This window comes from Ammospiza caudacuta, chromosome 14 (genome assembly GCF_027887145.1).
Source record: "Ammospiza caudacuta isolate bAmmCau1 chromosome 14, bAmmCau1.pri, whole genome shotgun sequence".
Taxonomy (NCBI): domain Eukaryota; kingdom Metazoa; phylum Chordata; class Aves; order Passeriformes; family Passerellidae; genus Ammospiza; species Ammospiza caudacuta.
In genome coordinates, this window is record NC_080606.1 from 4,590,052 (window position 1) to 4,611,439 (window position 21,388).

Consider the following 21,388-nt stretch of genomic DNA (forward strand, 5'->3'; position numbering starts at 1 on the left):
GGGCGGGCGCGCAGGCGCGGCGCGGGCGGAAGGGGCGGGCGCGGCACCGGCGGCACGTGAAGGTCGCGGCGCGGCGGCACCGGGAGGGACCGGGGGCACACCGGGAGCGCCATGGACCCGCCGTCCGCCGCCGGGCTGGGCGGGGCCGACCCCCAGCTCCAGCGCTTCATCGAGGTGGAGACGCAGAAGCAGCGCTTCCAGCAGCTGGTGCACCAGATGACCGAGCTCTGCTGGGTACGGGCGGCGGGCAGGGCCGGCGGCTCCGGTGACCCGGTGGCGACGGTGGGGCGAGGCGGGCTGGGAGGCCGCGCAGACCTTTGTCCCCGGGGGGAGGAGGCTGATGGGGACAAAATGGAGCCTCCGTGGGAGCAGCCCCAGCTCCGGTGAGCACAGAGCGGGAGGGGGCGGCACTAAGGGCGGGCAGAGCACGCGTGGAGAGCGGCCGAGCTGGGCTGAGGGTCCCGAGGGGATCGGGGCCCCGAGGGCGGGAGATGGCCGCAGGCACGGCCCGGTCGGGCTGCGGTACCAACGGGACCCCGCTGTGTGCAGGAGAAGTGCATGGACAAGCCGGGCCCCAAGCTGGACAGCCGGGCCGAGACGTGCTTCGTGAACTGCGTGGAGCGCTTCATCGACACGAGCCAGTTCATCCTGAACCGGCTGGAGCAGACGCAGAAATCCAAGTCGGCCTTCTCGGAGAGCCTGTCCGACTGAGCCGGACCCAGCCCCGCCAGGCCAGGCCCTCGCCCATGCCCACTCCTGGTCACTCCGCTGCCCCAGGGAGCCAGGATCAGCTCGGGGGGTAGGATTTGATTAAATGCCAGTCTCGGGGAAGTCGCAGCCAGATGAGAGCCCACAACAGACACACGGACGCTGCACGTCGGGGTGATGTGCTGCTCCCGGCCGTGCGGGCCAGCGGCCACCTTTGTGCCGGGACCCGGGAGGTTTGGAACGTGCCCCTGGGCTGAGCAGAGGCTGCTGATGCTCGTTTCACGGATGCTCCCAGCGCCGATGGGAAGCTCGGCTCTGGGTGAGGCCAGCCCGCCTTAAACGGTGCTGCACAAAGCAGCTCTTCTGGGCACATCCTCACCCGCCCCGGGCTCCATGGCTGGGACAGGCACCCTGAGCAAGAAGAGCGTGTTGGGAACAGTGATCATCCCAGGCAGTGCCACTGCTGGAAAATACTTCCAGGCTTCCATAGGTGAATCGTTCATATGGCCAAGTGACCAATTTTCACACTCTGCAGCACAACTCTGTCGATGCTGACTTGCTCCATTAACTGCTTTCCCTGGGTAAATGTAATAAATATTAACTGGGTCAATTTTTAATATGAGATTCTCCTTTTTTCAGATAGATCACTACTAAGAATGGAAAATCTGGCCTTCTTGTCACTCCCCTTCCTTCCCAGTTACCCTATTTATGGTAAAATTAGTAGGAAGGAGACATAACTGTCTTCTGGCTAGAAGGCCTTTTCTGAATTCTGATTTGTTGCTCAATTAATTTGGTCTCATGAATCAGATTTGTTTCTGGGAGAGGCTGTGGCCTTTCCTCTTCCCCAAAAGGTTAACAGCTCCTGCTGTCCTGGAGAGTAGTTTCTTTAGAGAGACTAAATGCAGGGAATAACTAACCAGCTGCTTTATAACCTCGTGCACCTTCACCTCTGGAGGTCACTGGCAGGAGGCCTGTGGGTGTGTTTTCTGGACCTCTGCCCCCAGGACACAAAGAGGAGCTTCAAACTGGAAAAACAACCAATTACTGCTCAGCTCTCTGGGAAGGCAGCAGCATTTCAGCAGTGCTCATACGCTGCAGGGCTCTGGGAAGCCTGGAATGACCCTGACAGTGGTCTGGAGCTGTACACAGGAGCCTGGTAAAGCAGTTCTGCACACAACCCACTGCAGGGCTGCTGGACAGAGCGTGTGAGCTCCCAATGTGGGTGGCTTGTAGCCAGCAGCCTTCCTGGGAACAAACTCAGGATGTGTTCAGCAGCTATGCAGATGTAAACCCATGTCAGTGAGGACACAGCTGTCAAGTTATCTGTCAGAAACTTACCTCAGTAGCTAGGGACTAGGTTCCCAGAGTAGGTGATTCCCTCTCCTGTCCTAACCTGAGTTTCTCTGGAGCACTCACAGAGTTCTTCCTACCCCTGTGATCCTCCATGCCTTCCAGTGTTCACCCAGTTCTTGGTGTTAATGTATCACTCAGCACTTGGAAACTGAACAGATCAGTTTTTAATAGAACACAGGAAGCTTCATCAACCTGCACAGCAGACATTGCACAAAGAGGTTGGTCCCTCTGTAAGAGCCACAGCAGCATGTGGCAGCACCACTGAAGTTTCCCAGTTTGGGCTGTATTCTGTTTTTGGATGTGAATCTGTAAATAAATTCTAGCAGAGTGAGCAAAACCAAGTACTTGACAGAGGAATTTTTGCATTAATACTCTCTGAATGTCACCCTTAAAGCCAGACATCCATCTTCTCTCTGTTCAACCTTAGCACCATGTTAGATCATTCTGTAACTGTTAATTATGGGTGTAAAAACAATGTGAGCCTCCCCAGATGTGTGACCTGCCACAGAGTCAGGGTTAGCACTGTGTTAGTTCTGCAGGCCTCTCTGCACAGCTGAGCTCTGAGTCCTGATGAAGGAAAATTAATTCTTCACATAAAAGAAGAGTGAAGAAGCACAGGATGCCAGGAATGGGGCCTTCCCAGGGCTCCTGTCTGTACCACAGGAGGCTGCTGGCCCTGTCAGGCTGGTGGTGCCTGAGGCAGGCAGAGGGTAACTCACAGCTCCTGCAGCAGCACGTTCAGCCTTTGGCAGGGAGAGCAGGAAAACAGCAGTTCACATGCTTCCTCACCTGCTTTCACTTCTCCTCCTCCTCCTCCTCCTCCTGTGCACTCTGAGGGCCCTTGTCCTCTGAGGGCAGTAGGGGCTGGTGCTGACAGCACTGATGTCTGTCTGCAGTGCTCCAGGGAGGGTGTGGGTCTGCCCTGGCTGGCTGCAGGAAGAGGGGCAGGAGGCTGGGGGTGAAGGGCAGGTCCCTGAAGGCGTGCAGGAGGAAGATGCCCGACACGATGGTGAGGAAGCCGCTGATGGAGCCGATGATGTTGTCCAGCACCAGGTGCTGCCACTCCTTGAAGAGGATGGCTGAGCACGTCATGACTGCCGTGGTGAACAGCACGTAGTAAATGGGTGTGACCACAGAGGTGCTGAAAATGTCCAGGGCTTTGTTCAGATAGTTGATCTGGATGCTGATGCAGATCACCAGGCACACCAGAAGCACCCAGCCCAGGGGTTCCTTCAGGACTGGCTTCCCAGAGAACAATTCCTTGAGGGCAATCCCCAGGCCTTTGACACAGGATACAGACAGCGAGCCGATGGCAGAGCAGACCAAAACATAAACCAGGACGTTGCTCTGTCCATAACGGGGTCCAGCCACAAAGATGAGCAGAAGGGAGCTCACCAGGACACACACAGCAAATACAATGAATCCTTGGGGAAAGAAGAATTCAAGAATTCCCATCAGAACACAGCAGCACCAGTCACAGATATGACTGAACAGCAAGGAGAGATGGAGACATCTCTACTGCCCCATCAGCCTTTCTGGCCTCCATCTGAGGGGAACAGGGTTAGAAAGCCTGAGCAAAACTGCAGAGACAACAACAGCTCATTACAGTGTGATCACAAGCCAGCCTGTTGGGGATACAGTCTGCTGGGAGTGGCAGGGGCACTGCCAGGCTCCACAGCACTAACAGAGCTGGGGGGCTTGTGACCAGTCCAGCAGGAGGCCCAGGAAGGTGACAGAAGGCTTGGGAAGCCGTGGCTGAACTCTGCAGACTGGTGGGATAAAAAGGAAAGTGCCACATCACAGGAATGCCCTGCCAGTGCTCCCCCTAAAGAGCAGCAACATCTACCTCTGCTTTGCTCCTCTCCTTATGCTGCCTTCCTCCATCTCTTTTGGCTTATCCTGCCATTTGTGCTATTGCCTACATTATATAAATACCAGGACTACCTGATCTTGGGCACAACTCCTTGAGTTCTTCTGCCTTGAGTTTTTCTGAATTTCCTCCTCTGTCTTCTCTCAGCCATACCACTACCACCCTTATGTACAGGAATTCCCTCTGCAATTCCTGGCACTGCCACAGGCCAATCCCTTCTGCTGACAGCTGCACCTCATTTCCCTGCTTCTCAATTTTTGCATCTATACATCAAAGACAGTAAAAAAACAGCCCACTTGGTAACTACTAATAATTCCAGTGGGGTGTGCAGAACAAGAAACAGCTCAATTACCATTTAGTTCTGTTTTTTCCAATCTCTCCAAGTTGTATCCCACCTACTGTCATCAGCCTGAAGTCAACAGAAATCCTTTTATTTTAGTACCTGGATCTTTCAGCTTGTCTGCCATGGACTCCAGGCTGGAAACCTCTTCTTCCTGTGGAGCATGGATCACCATGACAGTGGAGCCCAGGATACTCAGGATGCAGCCGATCTTCCCATGAACATTCAGCTGCTCATTCAGGAAGATGGAAGAGAGAACTGCACTGAAAAGGCAAAAACAAAAAGGCAACAATCAAATCCAAAACCAGTCAGGACAAGAAATGGATACTTGAGGGCTGGTAGGTGAAGTAAGGCTGTTTCTGAGGCTGCTTACCTAACAAGGACACTCAGAGCACCCAGTGGAGTTACCAGTGTTGCAGGGGCAAAGGCATAGGCGGCGAAATTTGCCGCTTCTCCAATTCCCACTGCAAGAGAAACTCCTGTGAGCATCAAAGTGGGAGCAGTTCACCATAATACAAGCTTGAGTGTAGTCAGAAAAGCCTCAGCTTCCTCCTGAGCATGCTGTTTCTCTGAGGTATGTTGAGCAAGCAGGGAAGAACAGCACCAGCACCTTCTCTTGGGAAAAGAAGGCTCAGTGTTATGCACAGTGATCCTTAGTCACATGTGCCTCTACAGTGAGCAGCAACCACAGGAAAGTATTTCCATAATTTCCACAAAGCTGAAAGGTGTCTGTCCTTTTCCTGGAAAAGCTTTTACAGCTTTCTAAAGGATAAATCAGTTAGAGTTGGTTCTTAACATAGAAAAGTGTAAAGTAAAGCTGCTGAAACTGCTGCACACGGTGGTGGATGTGCAATTATCACTACATCCTCAGGGCAGGCCACCTCAGAAGCACTTAACCAAACCCAGCAAAACCAGCTCCTCAACACCTGCTTAGCACAGAAACTTGGTAATGCATGAGACTTCAGAATAGTTTAATTACAATGAGGTCAACATCATCATCAGAAACTTGGATAAAACTCAAGCAATCAGACTAAAATGGTAGTAACAAAACATGAATGGAAACAACCACAACCACACTCTTATAAGGGAAGGCTCTGGAGTGACCTAATTGTGGCCCTGTAGTGTGCAAAGGGAGCCTACAAGAAGAGCGAGACTTTTTACAAGGGCGTGTAGTGACAGGATAAGGGGGAATGGGTTGAAACTGAAGGAGAGTAGGTTTAGATAAGATACCAGGAATTGTTCCCTGTGAAAGTGGAGAGGCCCCGGCACAGGGTGCCCAGAGAAGCTGTGGCTGCCCCATCGCTGGCAGTGTCCAAGGCTAGGCTGGAAATTAGGGCTTGGAGCAGCCTGGGATAGCGGGTGTTCCTACGGGAGGGGTTGGAACGAGATGATCTTTAAGGTCTCCACCACCCCAAACCACTCCGTGATCCCACGATAAATGTGGTAACACAGTCTGAGCGCGGTACTTACTGCACAGCAGCCCTGCCCACCACAGCCACTCCCGCAGGTACGCGTGCCCTCCTTGCCCTGAGTGCGGAGGAAACAAACGAGAAACCTCACATGAAACCAAATCAAACTCTGGTCCCGACCCTCGGGGGACCCAGCGGGGGCAGCGCCCCGGGAGCGGCCGTACCTGCCCGGGCGCGGCCGCACAGCCGGAGCAGCCCCTTCTTCTTCAGGACGAAGCTGCCGCCGATGAAGGCGCTGGAGGCCAGGGCCAGCCCCAGCCCCGCGCCGAACCCGGCCCCCATGGCCAGCGGCACCGGAGCGGGGCCGGAGCGGGGAGGGAGCGGAAGGGGCGGTGCGCCGGGCTCGGCTTCCGCGGGGCGGGACCGGGCCGGGCCGGGAGCGGGGCTGAGGCGGCTCGGGCGGCCGGCCTGGCCTGGGAGTTCCGGTCTCCGTGCAGGAGCCTTCCCTCGGCGCCGTGACCGCGTGTTTGTGTTTGAGGCGGGATGAGCAAGGGCAAGGACGATGCTCCGCACGAACTCGAGAGCCAGTTCGTGCTGCGGCTGCCCCCGGTAAGCGCTCGGTCCGTCCGTCCCCTCACGGCCACACCGGGCTGAGCCCGGCTGCCCGGCCAGCACCGGCTGCCCCAGGCGGTGATAGGGCGGTGGGGAAGCTGCGGCTCGGGGTGTGGAAGCAGACTGAGCGCTCTGGGGCCTGGGGAGCCCCTTCCCATCCTTTTGAGCGGGTTGTCCACGGCCTTCCCTAGAGAGGTGCTCCTGTCGCTCGGAGCTCCAGCTCCTGCTCCGGTTCAAAGACAACCTAGAGGGTTTGGGAGGACCTTTCTGTAAAGGTTTTGGCTCTTTAGTTGCAGTGGCGATATGTGCTCTCGTTGCTGTTTGCTATGTGCGTAAAGTTGAGATTCTTTTTCTGGTGCCCAGCGACAGGATGATAAACTAAAGCACGATTTCCACCTCACCAAAGGAAGAACTTTCCATTGAGAGTGGCAGGGCACTGAAATAGCTGGGCAAGGAGGCTGTGGGATCTCCCTCTCTGGAGACATCCCAAACCCACCTGGATGTGTCTGTGCATCACCTGCTTCGGGTGTCCCTGCCTTGGCAGGGGAGTTGGACTGGGTGATCTCTTCTTCCACCCCCAGTTATTCTGGGATTCTGTGTCCTGCTGGGACCACAAGGGCTTGGTGAGGGGAGCTCTAAGTGCCCAGAGTGCTGTCGAGCTCTGGCAGGTGTCTGTCAGGGACCTCGCACCACTGTCACAGCCAGGGGTATGGAGAGCACTGGGAACAGCAGAGCCACGTTAACATGCTGTTGGGAGCAGGGTGCAGTTCACCGTGGGTCTTGCAGTTGCTGTCCAGCACGTGGATGGCAGGTGTTTAAAGCTGGGTAGGTTGGGCAGAAGCATTCAGTAACTCTTGGAGGAATCACTCCAGCTCCTGAAGAATTCCCTTCTCAGGAATATGCCTCGACTGTGCGGCGAGCAGTCCAGTCTGGGAATGTCAACCTGAAGGACAGGCTCACCATTGAGCTGCATGGTGAGTGAGCAGCACCAGGCTTCTCTGCTGAAGCTGTGCCACCTGCACATGCTTCCTGTGAAGTTGCTGCTGCCCAGGGCTGTATTTCCCGGGTGGCTGTGGGGGCACAGCACTGACCTGCCCCTGGTTCTCCCCAGCGGACGGGCGCCATGGGATTGTCCGTGTGGACCGGGTGCCACTGGCAGCCAAGCTGGTGGATCTGCCCTGCATCATCGAGAGCTTAAAAACCATTGACAAGAAAACCTTCTACAAGACAGCAGATATTTGCCAGGTATGAGCTGTCCTTGCCTGCACCAACAGCTTAATTCATTACTCCCCCTCCAGGAAAACCCTTGTACACTTTGGCAACTGGTCACCCATTATAACATGCCCAATTTCTGTATCTCACAGCATTAGCAGTTTAAAATTCCCCATTCCACTTGGTGTTTAGAAACCTCATTACTGAAGTGTGAAATGTGATTGTCCTTGTGACAGTTTTACTGCTGCTGTGTCCAGCTGAGCTGGGGTTGCAGCTGTGTTTCCCTGTGCCCCTGAATTCCCTTGGCTGACAATGTGCAGTGGGCAGTCACTGTCCCTTCACATCCTTGTGCTCATGTGGGGATTCCAGATGCTTGTTTGCACTGTGGATGGTGATCTGTACCCACCTTTGGAAGAGCAAACAGTGGCCACTGACCCCAAGGCAAACAAGAAGAAGGACAAGGACAGAGAGAAGAAATTCATATGGAACCATGGCAGTGAGTAGAGGCTGTGCCATCCCCTCCACCCCAGTACCCCACATCTGAGCTGAGTGCTCACAGTACTGGCAGCGCTGCTGCTCCTTGCCACGGCTCTCTCTGTTGCAGAAGGGATCTTCTCCCTTCTGACACGTGCTTCTCCCACTGCCTGACACATGAAATCTGTTTCCTCTGTCACAGTCACCCTTCCCCTGAAAAATGTACGGAAGCGGCGGTTCCGGAAGACAGCCAAGAAGAAGGTGAGTTGTTTCTCACCCAGATGCAGATGAAATACTCAAGGGCTAGGAGGGCGGAGACATTAGAGCTGTAGCTGTGATTGGTCCAGAAGTCGTGCGTTTTCTAACATTTGTTCACTTTTCCTTGCCTGAGATAGGGTGAGGGCAGGATAGTAGATTTAAACACTTCTTTGGGTGCTTCCTCTGTATTTTCCAAGATCCTCCTGAGAGAATAATTCTCTGTGCAGAGCACTGCTGGACCTCATTCCTGTGGCTGCCTTGCCAAACCACATCTCTTCTTGCTCATAGAGAAGAAAGCAAGAAAGACTCACATGGAAATGAGGCTTCACTCATTCCTGCTTTCCCAGCTTAAATCTTCTCTTTCTGCACGGCCCATTCCCTTCCCCAAATAGTACCACTGTCACTTCAGTTGGGGGAGTGACAACAGATGGAGCTCAGAGACTGTCTCTGTGCATATGCACAAGCCAGGCAAGGTGTTGGGGAGAGGCAGCACCCTGAGGCTGGGAAGACTTGTTCTTCACTCCTTTGCAGTTTTTGAGAACAGGGTTGAGTGTGATTTTGCATGACATTTGGGAAGCAAATTACTTGAGACATTCTTGTAGCCCACAGGAGAGATTTGATATCACTGCAGTAAAATTCCTGACTAATTTAAAAGTGAAAAATGAAGCCTTCTTTTGAGTGGGATGGGAAGGATTTGAGTTCACTTGAGTTGACCATCAACACCTCAAGGACTTTCTGCCCAGACACAGAAAGTCTTATGAAATACATAGTATAAACAGAAAAGTGAGAGCACTCAACCTACCAAGGTACAAAAAAGATGGGTTGTTATTGGGGAGTGCATAAATTACTTCACAGTTAAATATGAGCAAACTCTGAGCAGAGAGATAAGAAGGCCTTGAAACAGTGCTCTATCCAGAGGTGGAGCCTTGTAGTTGGCCAGCAGCAGCAGCATGCACAAGGCATTTCACAGTGTCTCTGTTCTCTGGCCCAGTATATTGAGTCTCCTGATGTGGAAAAAGAGGTGAAACGTCTCCTGAGCACCGATGCTGAGGCTGTCAGTGTCCGTATCCTTTCAGTGGGGAAAAAGCTCAGGAGTGGGACAAGGACATGGGTGTGACATGGGTGTTCTGGGAAGAGCAGGTTGAGCTTTGTCCCATGGGTGTGGGACACTGGGACATCAAGAGGCACTGAAGTTTTGGAGCTTCATCTTTGCCTTGTTCAAAGTTTATTGTCTCCTCAGGGTGACCTTTCTTGTGGGCTGTGTTGTTGTAGTGAGAAGGAACTGAAATAGTAGAGGAGAGGTAATTAGAAAAGAATTCTGGGATGTTTCATCCTGGGGATCCATAGGTACAAGGCCAGGCTGGTTGGAGTGGCACTGATCTGCCATTTTTAGCCTCTTCCATCACAACTGCATCTTCCAAGTTCCTCATTTTCCCTTGACTCACCTGTTCCTGCTGTCAGGCTGGGAAGTCATTGCTGAAGATGAAACAAAAGAAGTGGACAACCACGGTTCCCTCACCAGCCTGGACATCTCCTCCCCAGGGATGTCAGGGCATAAGCAAGGCCATGGCTCCTCAGGTGCAGTGGGGAAGGTTGTTTTATTTCTAGCTGTGGTCCCTGGCAGGCACAGGGCACTGGCAGCTCATCAGCTGTGTTTTAACTCTTTTGCCCCCAACTAGAACACGATGAACTGCGGGAGATATTTAATGATATCAGCAGCAGCAGCGAGGATGAAGATGAGAGGGATCATCACGATGATGAAGACCTGAACATCATGGACACTGAGGAGGACTTGGAGAGACAGCTGCAGGACAAGCTGAATGAGTCTGATGGGCAGCAGCAGGAGAATGAGGGGTCCAACCAGATTGGTGAGTGGCCAGCAGAGCATGGCAGAATTGTTGGGATGCCAGGCAGGCTGTGCTTCCCAGCTCTGCTGCTCCTCTGGGTCTGAGCTCACTCTCCCTTCCAGCCATGGGCATCCAGAAACAGATTGACAACCTAAAAAGTAAACTCCAGGAAACTCAAGACAGGAGGAAGCGCCAGGAAGATCTCATCATGAAAGTGGAGAACCTTGCCCTCAAGGTGAGAGCTCTCCTGGGGTCTCTTCAAACCTGCTTAACACTGGCTGGCCGTTACATCCCTCAGGCTGATTTGGAAAAGCCAGGAGCCTTTGCCTGCTGGGTTAAAAATCGCTGTGGTGTGGCTGTACACACTCCAGCATCTCCCTGTGAAACTGGAGGAGACAAGGGGGTGGTTGATGTGTGGTAGCAGCACCCATTCTGCTGAGAGCACACTGCCAGCTGTGGTCTCCATGTTTGTGTCTGCAGACCCGTCTCCAGGCCGTGCTGGATGAGTTCAAGCAGCAAGAAGAGAGAGAGAAGCAGCAGGTGAGGAAAAGCCCACAGTGGAGTGGGAGGTACTGGGGCACAGCACTGCTCTAGGCTTGGCCTGACAGAGTTCCCCGAGTCTTCCAGCACAGCAGCTGCTGTGAACTCCAGGTTACAGCTCAGGTGGGGTTGTATCTGTACCTCAGGTGGGGTTGTACCTCATCTGTAGTGCATGGAGCTTCCCAAGGCAAAAGGAGATACAAGGAGTGGGATTGACTGCAGTTTTCCATCTGGAGCAGCTGAGCCATGCCCAGTCAGCAGTCCAGAGCTGCCAGGATTGCTGTCTGGGGTGAAACACAGCACACAAACCTGTTGGCACCCCTGTACAAGGCAGGCAGTGGCTGTAGGGTTGTGGCAGATTTCCTGCCTGGGCAGCTCTGTTCCAGCCTGGTGCCAAGGCAGGAGGTTCTCACTCTCAGATCCCTGTGGGCAGTGCCAGTCCTGTCCCAGAGGAGCCCAAGCACAGCCCCAGGCAGCACACAGGGAGAGCAGCCACTGCTGTGGGTAGAAGATGTGCAAGAATTTTCTCCTAGTAGAAGACGTTAGAAAAAAGAGGTCTGGGATGTTTCATCCTGGGGATCCATAGGTACAAGGCCAGGCTGGTTGGAGTGGCACTGATCTGCCATTTTTAGCCTCTTCCATCACAGCTGCATCTTCCAAGTTCCTCTTTTTCCCTTGACTCACCTGTTCCTGCTGTCAGGCTGGGAAGTCATTGCTGAAGATGAAACAAAAGAAGGGCTGGGGTGCCTGGGGTCCCAGGTGTGCCTTGCTGTAACATGTCACTCTCTCTTCCCAGATGGCATCCCTGCAGGAGCAGCTGGAGTCCCTCATGGAGAAGTGAGCAGTGGGCTGGGTCTGTGAGCAGAGCTGGACGTGGTGGTCCCCTGCCACACTGAAGTCCTTGCTTTAGTCACACACTTCTGCTGCCACTTGAGCCACTTGTGCTGCTGGGCAGTGGTACAGGGTCCATATCCAGAGCTGATTTCACATCCACTGTGCTGGGTTTGGCTGGTGGAGCTAAAGAATTGGACTATGCCTGTGAGAGCAGCCAAAACACAGATTTCCTGTCAATAGTCAGCATTGGCCTCCCCAGGACAGCACAGTGCTGCTTTCTGCATCTTATTGAGTCTTGGGTTTGATGGGCTGGGGCCTGGTAAGAGTTTGTTCTTGTGTTTGAGGAGTGCTTATATCTGCAAACCAAACTCAATAAAGTTTCCTTTTCAACCCTGGTCTGCTCCTTTGTGGTCTCCCAACCACACAGCCCCTGGCAGGGAGCCATGCCTGGGCACCCTTGGTGGGGCACTGCTGGGCTCCTTCCCCAAAGTGCTCTTCGTGGAGCTGGGTCAAAAGTGCTGGCACTTGGTGGGGGTATGAGGCCCTCCTGATCAGGGAGTTCCTGTAATTCCTCACAGACTCTGCAGGCAAATCCCAGATTAACCTGACAGGGTGGGAAGCGGATTAGAAGGGCGGTTACAGAAAGCAACAGAGGACACCAGGGGCTTCAGCAAGTGTGTGCTAGGAGGGGACACCCCTCTCACAACCCACGGGCAGGGCAAGAAGGCTCTGCCCCCAGCACAGAAAGGAAAAGCTCAGCAGGAGCCCTGGAAGATGATGTGTATGTCCAGATAATCAAGAAAGAGACACCTAAGGAAGACGTGGAGCTGTAGAAGGGCCAGAGTGATCTGTGAGCAGCCATGGAAGAAACCTACCTGCTGAATGTGGAAGGGGTCAAAAAGAAGATTCTGCACGGAGGCCAAGGGCAGCTGCCGAAGCTGCAGGATGGGAGCAAGGTAAGTGGTCTGGGTTGTTCCTGCAGAGCCCTGGGAGAGGGAGTGGGTCTGACATCCCTGCCCAGTTCCAGCTCTGGAAAGAGTGAGAGCCCTCACAACAGGGATGCAGGAGGGGCTGGTTTGGATTTTCAAAATTCAAAATTTTGACATTTTCCCAGCCCAATTTCTCATAGTGACAGCTGGCAGTGCCCACAGCCTCACCCTGCACTGGGCCTGGGACACCTCCTCCCCCTGACACACTTGGGGCCCAGCAGCCCAGGTGGGTTGCTGAAATCTGCCTTTCCTGCTATGTGCCAAGCAGCAGTGAGATGTGCCACTGGGTTGTTCCTGGGAGATTCCCCAGCCTCTGGTCACTGTGGGTTCCACCACGTCTTGGAGCACACTGTGGGAGCTCTCTCTGCACAGGGCTGTAAAGGGGGATCCAAAGGGAGCAGTGAGCACAGCATGGATGGATGTTAAGACATTTGACCATCTGCTTGCTGTCTCAAGTGGGCAGGAAGCACAATGTCCTGCTGTGGAGGGAGAGCTGCCAGTCAGAGCAGCACAGTGCTGGGAGCAGGCTCAGCCCCACAGCTGAGGCCATGCTGGCTGCCAGGGGGTCTCACCTGGGCTCTCTCTGGGCCAGTTCACCTTCCACTTCCAGACGCTGAAGGACGACTTTGAGCGCACGGTGATCGACGACAGCCGGGAGGCCGGCATGCCCATGGAGATCATCGTGGGCAAGATGTTCAAGCTGGAGATCTGGGAGACGCTGCTCAGCTCCATGAGGATCGGGGAGGTGGCAGAGTTCTGGTGCGACGCCATTGTGAGTGAGGGGCCCAGAGATGCCCACTTCCCTCCTTCCTGCAGAGCCAGGACACAGACCCCCACATCCCAGAGATGCTCTGTCCTTCTCTGGTGCCAGCACAGCGTGTCCCTTGGCCTCTGCACTGAGGGGCTGCCCCAGACAAGGGGCTGAGCAGGGCGCTCCCTCCTTGCAGCACACAGGCATGTACGCCCTGGTCTCCAGGGGCATGAGGAGGATCGCAGAGGGACGGGACCCCCTGGAGGGCCAGAAGCACCGCTGTGGCATGGGCAACATGTTTGACTACCACAGCACGGGCTACGAGGACCTGGACGAGCTGCAGCGAACGCCTCAGGCTCTCATCTTCATCATGGAGCTGTTCCGGGTAAGGGGATGGCTGGGATGGCTGCCAGAGCGGGAACAGTGGGGACAGGCACTCAGCTCCTGCTGCCTGGGCAGGTGGAGGACCCCTCAGCGTACAAACGTGACACGTGGGCCATGAGCAAGGAGGAGAAGCTGGCAGCAGTGCCCGTGCTGCACAGCGAGGGCAACCGGCTGGTGCTGCGCAGGGAGTTCGCGCAGGCGGCCGCCAAGTACCAGGAGGCTGTCATCTGCCTCAGGAACCTGCAGGCCAAGGTGAGCAGCACCAGCACCCCCATCCCTGCCTGGGTCAGTCCTCACAGTGTGCCCTGGGTGCTGGGAGGGGATGGACATGGCCGTGAGCTGCCCTGGGTGCCTGGGAGGGGATGGACACAGCTGTGAGGTGCTCTGGGTGCCTGGGAGGGGCTGGACACAGCCATGAGGTTGCCCTGGGTTGCAGGAGAAGCCATGGGAGGATGGCTGGCTGAAGCTGGAGAGCCTGGTCACACCGCTGGTGCTCAACTACTGCCAGTGCCAGCTGGAGCTCGGCGAGTACTACGAGGTGCTGGAGCACACCACGGAGCTCCTCCAGAAGCACAATGGTACCTGTGCCCTGCATCCCACCCCTGCTGTGCTCCTGGCTCCCAGGGACTCCATGCTCTGAATCCCCCAGCTGTGACAATGCTCATCCTGTGTCCTGTGATAGTGCCTGTTTCACCTAGATCCCTGTGTCCCAGTCTGCCCCATCCACCACCATCCTTCCCCTTCCATCCCATGATGATCCCTGTGCATAGCCCAGGTGTCCCTGCCCTCCCTACAGGTGTGTCAACCCCACAGCCCACACGTGCTTGACATCTCCTGCTCCCCAGGCTCTCCAGCTCCTGTGGCTGGTGGTCCTGAGCTGCAGGACTCCCACTGAGGGCTCCTCTCTCCTGGCAGACAATGCCAAGGCCTATTTCAAGCGGGCAAAGGCCCACGCTGCAGTCTGGAACGAGAGGGAGGCGCGGGAGGACTTCCAGCGCGTGGCTCACCTCGACCCCTCCATGGCGGCCGCCGTGAAGAAGGAGCTGAAGCAGCTGGGGGAGAGGATGAGGAAGAAGCACGTGGAGGATCGGAAACGCTACCAGGGCCTCTTCCAGTCAGGCCAGGGCACCAAGGGCCGTGAGGGGAGGGAGAGCAGGGAGGTGGGTGATGGGGCACCTCAGGGGGAGGCTGGGCAGGGGGAGCAGGGTGCTGGGACTGGGGTCACAGAACAGCCCAGGGCTCCCCAGGCTGAACCACGGACCCCTGGGGCTCCCCAGGCTGAACCAGGGACCCCCAGTGCTCCCCAAACGGAACCAGGGACCCCCAGGGCTGCAGGTGAAGGGGCAGCACCAGGAGGAGAAGAAGCCCGAGGAGAAACTGTGGGAGAAGAGGTGGAAGGGAGGGATGAGACAGCAGTGGGCAAAGAAGAAGACCTGAGCACCTGTGGGGCAAAGCCAGAGAGCCCAGGAACAGAGGAGGAAGATGAGAAAGAGGAGGAGAGGGATGAGGAAGGAGAGGAGGGGGAAGAGGAGAAGAAAGAGGAAGAAAAAGAGGAGAAGAAAGAGGAAGAAAAAGAGGAGAGCAAAGAGGTAAAGGTAGAGAGGGGGGCAGAGGAAGAAGATGGAAAATTGAAGGAGGAGAAGGAAGAAAAGGAAGACAAAGTGGAGGGGGAAGAGAAGGTGGAGAGGAGAGCAGAAAAAGAAGATGAGGAATTAAAAGAGGGTGAAAAAGTGGAGAAGGAAGAAGAAAACGAAGGAGAAGAGAGGGAGGAGGAGGCAGCAGTGAAAGGGAAAGAGGAGAAGGACAAAGAGAAAGAGTGTCTACCAGCAAAACTGGAGCAGCCTGGAGCAGGGCAATGTGGGACAACAGCGGGGACAGAGGCAGCAGGGCCAAAGCAGGGGCTGGAGGAAGGAGCCAGCAGAGCAGAGGCAGCTGGCACAGGTAGTGAGGCACAGCCAAAACCAGCCCCACATCTGGAGCCTCCCAGCGAGGGGCTGGGACCAGCTCAGGGGGCCCCAGGGCTGGAGGATGAAACACCTGGGGAGGCTGTGGAAGGGGTGAGCTGCAGGGAGCTGCAGGGAACAGGCAGGGAACAAGAAAATGCTGGGGAAAGCAACATCCCTGCAGAGAGCTTCCCCCCTGAGGAAGGTGAGGAGCTGGGTGCAGGGGCAGAAATGCCCCCTAAGGGGCAGAAATGCCCCACAGCAGCCAGAGAAGGGGGTGCTGCAGCCCTGGAGCAGTGCAGCAGAGAGCAGGGCAGTGCCCAGCCCTGAGCAGGGTCAGTTCCCCTGCTTGGGGACAGCTGCCAGGGCACTGACAGAGAGGCACAGCAGGGCAGCAGGGCTCCTGTGCCCGCAGGGCAGCCCCGGGGCTGGGGACAATGCTGTCCTCACCCTGCAGGCACAGCCCTGCCCGACTCCCCGGCTCCAGCCCTTTCAGCTGGTGCCACCGAGCTCTGCTGGCTGAGAAATTAAAGCTCTTCCCTGGCACCACGGGCTGGATTTGTTCCTGAGCGTGAGCAGCTTCCCTGAGCACATCCCACAGCTCTGCCCTGCCCTGTGGCACAGGGATGGGGCAGCTTGTGGGGTCAAGGGGCTGCATTTCACCCCCTTAAACTCCCAAATGTGGGACAACAGGGGAGACCGGTTGTGAGTGTCCCCAAATTTCCCTGCAGTGGCACTGTGTCAGGCCTTTCCCAGCACTGCCAGCCCTGCCAGGCAGGGTGAGACCCCAACAATTGTCTGTCCTGGGCAGGCTTCACCATCAGCCAAGTCTGGGCAGGGCAGAGAGCCCGAGAGCCCCTGGCCTCACCCTGAACCTCTCTGAATCCCTCACTGTGCCACAAAGGCACAGCAAACACGGGCAGCACTTGGGGCATCCAGACACCTCTGGGCACTGAAAACTTCATGGAGCTGCAGGGAGAAAGGAGGGAGAGGACTGCCTTGCCCGCCCAGCAGCCTGCCTGGGGCTGAAGGGTTTCCTCAGCCAAAGTTCCTGGGGGAGCGAGGGACTGTCCCCACCCAGCCCCTGTGCCACCCCTCAGCAGCCACATGCACAGACCTTGCTGGGAGAGGACGAAGGTGGGGGCTGGGGGACACGCCTGGGGCTCTGCTCCCAGCTCCTGCTGTGCCTCAGGTGCTGGGGACAGCCATGGGGACAGCGCAGGCTGTGTCCCAGCAGCCCTGCACAGCACAGCCATGGGGCTGGCTCGGCCCAGACACACGGACAGAAGAGGCCAGAGCACTGATCCAGGCATCAGTATAAATACAAATTTATTCTCTTTCCAGAGCAGAGATGCCACAAAGCAGTGAGGACAGCAGCACCACAGTACATGGTTACCAGAGCATTAGCCAGCCTGCTCCCCTCCCTGACACATCCTGGCTCCCAAACACAGCCCAAGCACCCACCTGGCCGCCTCTGCTCCCCACAGCTGCCACTGGGACCAGCAGCTCTGTCCTCATCCTGCCCTTTTTCTTCTTCCCCCAAGGCTGGACACTCCTGAGCACACCCTGAGGCCAAGGCTCCCTCTGCTGCTCCCCACATGGCTGCCATCCTGCCCCTGGCATAACAGAGGGGTCCAGCTGGGTCTCACAGGCTGGCCCGGCATCCCTGTCACCCACAGCATGCCCAAAGCCACCTAATGCCACCACACTGCCCTCCTGCCACCCAGCTGGCCAGCACAGGGGACAGCAAGGACAGCCACCCACGCTGTGCCAGTGGCACTGGAGCACTCCATGCTGCACAGCCCAGGCTGGGAGGCTCACACTGGGGTGGGCACTGCTGCTCACCTCTGCCAGCAGCCCAGAGCCAAGCTCACAGTGCTGCTCACAGCCTCCCCAGAGAGGTCAGCACCGTGGCCTGTCCCAGCCAGCAACACCAGCCCTGCCTGTCCTTGCAAGCCCTGTTAAAAGGGATGTTTCACCCCTGCCCTGCCCCGAGGGCTCACACCTCTCAACTCTCCTCACCCTGTGGCTCCAGAGCACCAGGGCCATGTCAGCCCCTGCTCTGGGTCACCCTGCAGCACCTGCCTCTGCCTCCTTCTCGACATAACACAGCACAAATCAGCCAGCCCGAGGGAGCCCTGGGCACCAGGAGCCACCACCCTGGAGCTGCCCTGCCAGCTGGCACTGCCCCATGGCACCCGCAGCCAGGAGGTGCCTGCCTGTCCTGCTCCCTCCCACACCTGCATCACACCAAGGTGGCCCCAGGGCTGAGTATGGCTGGAGGAACCCTCCCAGCCAGGCAGGGAGCTGGGGCTGTGCAGGACCCTGCCATGGCCAAGGCACAGATGCCCAGGACACCAGGCAGGGTGGAGCACCTGCTGTGGGTGCAGCTCCCTCACTGCAGCCCTGCAGGACAGCCCCAGCAACAGGAAAGGTGCTGGTGCCCCTGGGAGCTGGTCTGAAAGTGAAGGGCAGCTACACTTAAGGTATTAGAGTTTAATAGAGTGAGTCCATGAGAGGATTTAAGTACAGTATATATATATATATATAATATATAGAAATATATGCAAATTAAACAATAAGGCTCTGTTATAAAGACCCTCTCAATATAAGGCTACTAGCTGGGCTGAAGCTCTAACATGGACTCAATCCCTACTCCATAAACCTCACAGACTCTCTCCTGGTGGTGTGTGCCTGGCTGGCTGCAGAGCCTTGGGTGGCAGAGCTCAAACCATAAGGCTGGCAGCTGGTCACTGTTAGAAAGAGTTATTTTAAAAATTGTGTAGCTCCAGGAGTGTTTTGGTGCCCACAGACCTGGAGGCTCCTGGGCAGGGATGAAGAGTGGGATGCTGAGCTCTGCATCCCCCGAGGGTGCCAGGGGACACTGGCAGTTTTCATGGCTTCAGTTCTTCCTTCTGAACCATCCCACCCAGGCTTGGACACTGTGGCCAGTGACCCAGCCAGCCTCCTGGGGAGCCCACAGCCCCACTCCTGCATGGCCTATGTTCCCCTGAGATCTTCTGGAGCTGGCAAGCATCCTGCACCACCAGCTCGGAGGGAGTCTGTGTGAGGTCTGCTGCAGCACAGGGAGCATGGCAGGGAGAGAGGGGAGGAAAGCAGCCAGGGAGCTGGTTAGGAAAAGCCTCTGGCTCACAGGAGGTGTTAGATAAGGGAGGTCATACCTGGAAGAGAAATAGACAGGTCAAGAGAACAGGAGCCAGAGCCAGCTGGTTAGAAGGGAGTTGCTGCAGAGCCAGCAGGATCCTGCTCAGGGATGGCAGAAAGTGGGCAAGAATCTGCATGGGCAGACCACCAGCTCATGTTAGTGCCGGCACCAAGCAATGGCTCCCCCTGGCAAGAGACCAAGTGCTGCCCTGCACTGGAGCACAGAGGGAAGGAGCAGAATGACCAACACCAAACCCACTGGGTGAGTGGAGTGCCACCCACACACACATCCCTGCTGGGAGGAGCCATCCACGAGCAGCCAGGAGAGCCTGCACCATTGCTCCCATCTCAGCAGGCTGCTGGGGCCTCTCCTGCAGAGGGGTCTGACAGGGCTGAAGGCAGGAGGGGGCTCAAAGCTGTCACTGCAGGTGGTGCTGGCACTCTGTCCATCCTCACGGTGGGCTGCACGTCCTGAGCAGGGCAGGAGGCTGCCCTGCAGCTCATCACAGGGATCTGTTTGCTCTGTGCTCCTGGCAGCAATCATGGCCTCTCCTTGCAGGTGTGAATCCTCCTCCTCCTCCTCCTCCATTCCCAGGCCACACACCCATCCCAGCAGCTCTGCAGCAGCAAAGCTCTTGGCTGAAGCACTGCAGGTCATCAGCTGTGCAGGGAAGCTGGGACTGGGGCAGGGCTCTGTGGGAAGCCTCACCTGAGGGAGCAGTGAGAAGTGAGGGATGAGGATTTCACTCAAGTACCTCGGGAGCTGGGGAAGGCGCTCCGCAGCTTCTCCATGATGTCTTCCAGGCACATGCTGACCTCCTGCGTTTTGGCTTCCACCTCATCTGCAGTGGCAAGGAGGGCAGGGGGGTAGGAAAAGGCTCTCTGGACTCACACGTGGCTGCCAGCATCCCTGCAGGATGGCAGGGTGCAGGAACAAGGCAGCAGGGCCAGGAGCTCAGCCCAAGCCCACAGCTCACCTGCAGTTTCAGTGTCAGGGGTGTTGTGCTCTTTCTCCTTTGCCTGGCTGCCTTCTGACTGATGTGGAGATGAAGCCAAGGAGGAGGCTGCTGAACCATTGCCTTCTGACTCTGTGGGAGGCTGGAATGAGAAGAGTTGTTGTGAGAAGGCTGTCATGACCCTCTGTCCTTTGGCTCCCCCTTTGTGCCACTGTCCCAGCCCTGCTGTGGCAAAGTCCACCTGCAGCAGCAGCTCCCTCAGCCTGTGCAGCTGTGACTCCAGCTGCTTGTTGTGGTCCTCCAGGATCTGCATGCGTGTCTCCAGGCGGCTCTTGTGCTGCCGCAGGATCCGCGCCTCTGCCAGCAGCTCCTCGTTCCGCGGGTCCTGCACCGACTCAGGAGAGCCTGAGGCCAAGGTTGGGGACTCCACTGCCTCGTCATGCTGCCACTTCAAACGTCTCAGCTCTCCCTGGAGGATCCTGCAGGACAGCCCAGGTCAGCATCCCCTCAATGCTGCCTGCAAACCCCCGGGAGCTGCACATCAGACAAAGCTCTGCCGTTTGTGAAGCTTTAGGGCCAGGATGCTGCCCCACACAGGGGATTTACAGATATGCAAACACTTGCCAAGAGGCTGAAAACAAGGGCAGGGAAAGCACCACCTCCTCCTGAGCTGGTGCGCCCTGCCTGGAGCCTCACCCTGATCCACAAGAGCAGCACCACTGCTCATGAGGGGCTCAAGGACAAGAAAGGCAGAGTGCCCTGGGCTCACTTGAACTCATTTGGGGTTCAGGAGGGAACAGGTTCTCTGGATGTAGGAAGGAATATTTTGGGGCCAGAGAGAGCACACCTTCACTGAGTTTTAGTGCTTAGCTTAGCCCTCTCCAAACTGCCCTCTCAGCACCTGCAATCCCCAGCTCCAGCCCCAGCAGCATCCCCTGCCTCCACTCTGAGCTCTGCAAGGCTTCCCCAGCCCCTTCCCCCCTCCCAGGCCATAACCCCCACCTTCAGAGCTGCCCATGTCTGTACCTGTTCTCATCCTCCAGGTGGGCCAGGACTCTCTCCAGCTCTCCCTTGTCATCCATGTTGAGGCCTGCTGGGCCCTGCTGGCTGCCCCCAGGCTCCCTGTCCGTGATGGGGCTGGAGTGGCGCAGCAGGTACTGGTCCTCATCCCTGTTCCAGCAGGGGAGAAACACCTCATTAGGAAAACCATGGATTTGTGTGCCCCTGGGGAAGGACAGCATGGAGGGAGGCAGCTTCACAGGGGAGCTCCTGGCTGCTCCAGGCCCAGAGCTCAGAAGGGGCTCAGCATCCCTGATGTTTGTTGTTGGGGGAATGTGGTGTTTGTGAGGGTCTGCAGGATGAGGTGAGAGATGAGAATCTGACTCCATGTTCTCAGAAGGCTGATATTCTATTCTATTCTATTCTATTCTATTCTATTCTATTCTATTCTATTCTATTTCTATTTCTATTCTATTTACATTCTATATTATTAAAAGAATGCTATACTAAAACTATACTAAAGAAATAGAGAAAAGAATACATCAGAAGGCTTAGCAAAAATGATAATGAAAGTTCATGACTGACTCCTCAGAGTCCAACACAGCTAGACTGTGATTGGTCATTATTAAAAACAATTCACATGTTTAGATAAACAGTCTCCAAACCACATTCCAAAGCAATAAACCTTTAAAAAAATTGAGCCTTCTCCTCTTGCTAGGAGAAGAAATCCTAGCAAAGAGATTT

General features: G+C 56.0%; 5 protein-coding genes across 5 annotated transcripts in view; 3 read left to right on the top strand and 2 right to left on the bottom strand.

The window, feature by feature from the left end:
* The first annotated feature begins 28 nt into the window (after positions 1-28).
* On the top strand, positions 29-2,371 carry TIMM8A (translocase of inner mitochondrial membrane 8A). The gene is made up of 2 exons (XM_058814010.1): positions 29-234; positions 550-2,371. The coding sequence occupies exons 1-2, from the start codon at positions 112-114 to the stop codon at positions 709-711; spliced, it is 285 nt and encodes a 94-aa protein (XP_058669993.1). The 5' UTR covers positions 29-111; the 3' UTR covers positions 712-2,371.
* LOC131563839 (magnesium transporter NIPA2-like) lies at positions 2,262-6,031 on the bottom strand. Its single transcript, XM_058814009.1, has 5 exons — positions 5,905-6,031; positions 5,742-5,798; positions 4,645-4,735; positions 4,374-4,534; positions 2,262-3,485 (listed from the first exon to the last, which is right to left on the bottom strand). The coding sequence occupies exons 1-5, from the start codon at positions 6,020-6,022 to the stop codon at positions 2,857-2,859; spliced, it is 1,056 nt and encodes a 351-aa protein (XP_058669992.1). The 5' UTR covers positions 6,023-6,031; the 3' UTR covers positions 2,262-2,856.
* A 69-nt stretch (positions 6,032-6,100) lies between these two features.
* Positions 6,101-11,812, top strand: TAF7L (TATA-box binding protein associated factor 7 like). Its single transcript, XM_058814192.1, has 11 exons — positions 6,101-6,289; positions 7,188-7,266; positions 7,404-7,537; positions 7,874-8,000; positions 8,181-8,239; positions 9,228-9,300; positions 9,698-9,814; positions 9,916-10,104; positions 10,206-10,318; positions 10,564-10,623; positions 11,420-11,812. Exons 1-11 carry the CDS (start codon positions 6,224-6,226, stop codon positions 11,462-11,464), a joined length of 1,062 nt encoding a protein of 353 aa, XP_058670175.1. The 5' UTR covers positions 6,101-6,223; the 3' UTR covers positions 11,465-11,812.
* A 505-nt stretch (positions 11,813-12,317) lies between these two features.
* LOC131564100 (aryl-hydrocarbon-interacting protein-like 1) lies at positions 12,318-15,018 on the top strand. The gene is made up of 7 exons (XM_058814359.1): positions 12,318-12,413; positions 13,039-13,218; positions 13,394-13,582; positions 13,657-13,833; positions 14,018-14,159; positions 14,497-14,741; positions 14,899-15,018. The coding sequence occupies exons 1-7, from the start codon at positions 12,318-12,320 to the stop codon at positions 15,016-15,018; spliced, it is 1,149 nt and encodes a 382-aa protein (XP_058670342.1).
* Positions 15,019-16,948: 1,930 nt separating this feature from the next.
* The window catches only part of DRP2 (dystrophin related protein 2), a 30,398-nt gene continuing 25,958 nt past the window's right edge, over positions 16,949-21,388 (bottom strand). Inside the window, exons 20-23 of the mRNA XM_058813953.1 lie at positions 20,672-20,815; positions 19,887-20,124; positions 19,667-19,787; positions 16,949-19,531 (exon numbers count right to left, since the gene is read on the bottom strand). Of these exons, the coding sequence (XP_058669936.1) occupies positions 19,437-19,531; positions 19,667-19,787; positions 19,887-20,124; positions 20,672-20,815 (598 nt within the window). The 3' untranslated portion in view covers positions 16,949-19,436. The remainder of the gene's footprint in view (positions 19,532-19,666; positions 19,788-19,886; positions 20,125-20,671; positions 20,816-21,388) is intronic.

Excerpts from the sequence above, each read along its gene's own strand:
- TIMM8A (XM_058814010.1), top strand. The coding sequence starts at position 112 with ATGGACCCGCCGTCCGCCGCCGGGCTGGGCGGGGCCGACCCCCAGCTC. Across the intron at positions 235-549 it reads AGATGACCGAGCTCTGCTGG|GAGAAGTGCATGGACAAGCC; the intron begins GTACGGGCGGCG and ends CGCTGTGTGCAG.
- LOC131563839 (XM_058814009.1), bottom strand. The coding sequence starts at position 6,022 with ATGGGGGCCGGGTTCGGCGCGGGGCTGGGGCTGGCCCTGGCCTCCAGC. Across the intron at positions 4,535-4,644 it reads GCTCTGAGTGTCCTTGTTAG|TGCAGTTCTCTCTTCCATCT; the intron begins GTAAGCAGCCTC and ends TTGCCTTTTCAG. Across the intron at positions 3,486-4,373 it reads AGACAAGCTGAAAGATCCAG|GATTCATTGTATTTGCTGTG; the intron begins GTACTAAAATAA and ends TCTTTCCCCAAG.
- TAF7L (XM_058814192.1), top strand. The coding sequence starts at position 6,224 with ATGAGCAAGGGCAAGGACGATGCTCCGCACGAACTCGAGAGCCAGTTC. Across the intron at positions 9,301-9,697 it reads TGCTGAGGCTGTCAGTGTCC|GCTGGGAAGTCATTGCTGAA; the intron begins GTATCCTTTCAG and ends TCCTGCTGTCAG. Across the intron at positions 10,105-10,205 it reads TGAGGGGTCCAACCAGATTG|CCATGGGCATCCAGAAACAG; the intron begins GTGAGTGGCCAG and ends TCTCCCTTCCAG.
- LOC131564100 (XM_058814359.1), top strand. The coding sequence starts at position 12,318 with ATGGAAGAAACCTACCTGCTGAATGTGGAAGGGGTCAAAAAGAAGATT. Across the intron at positions 12,414-13,038 it reads AGCTGCAGGATGGGAGCAAG|TTCACCTTCCACTTCCAGAC; the intron begins GTAAGTGGTCTG and ends TCTCTGGGCCAG. Across the intron at positions 13,834-14,017 it reads TCAGGAACCTGCAGGCCAAG|GAGAAGCCATGGGAGGATGG; the intron begins GTGAGCAGCACC and ends CCTGGGTTGCAG.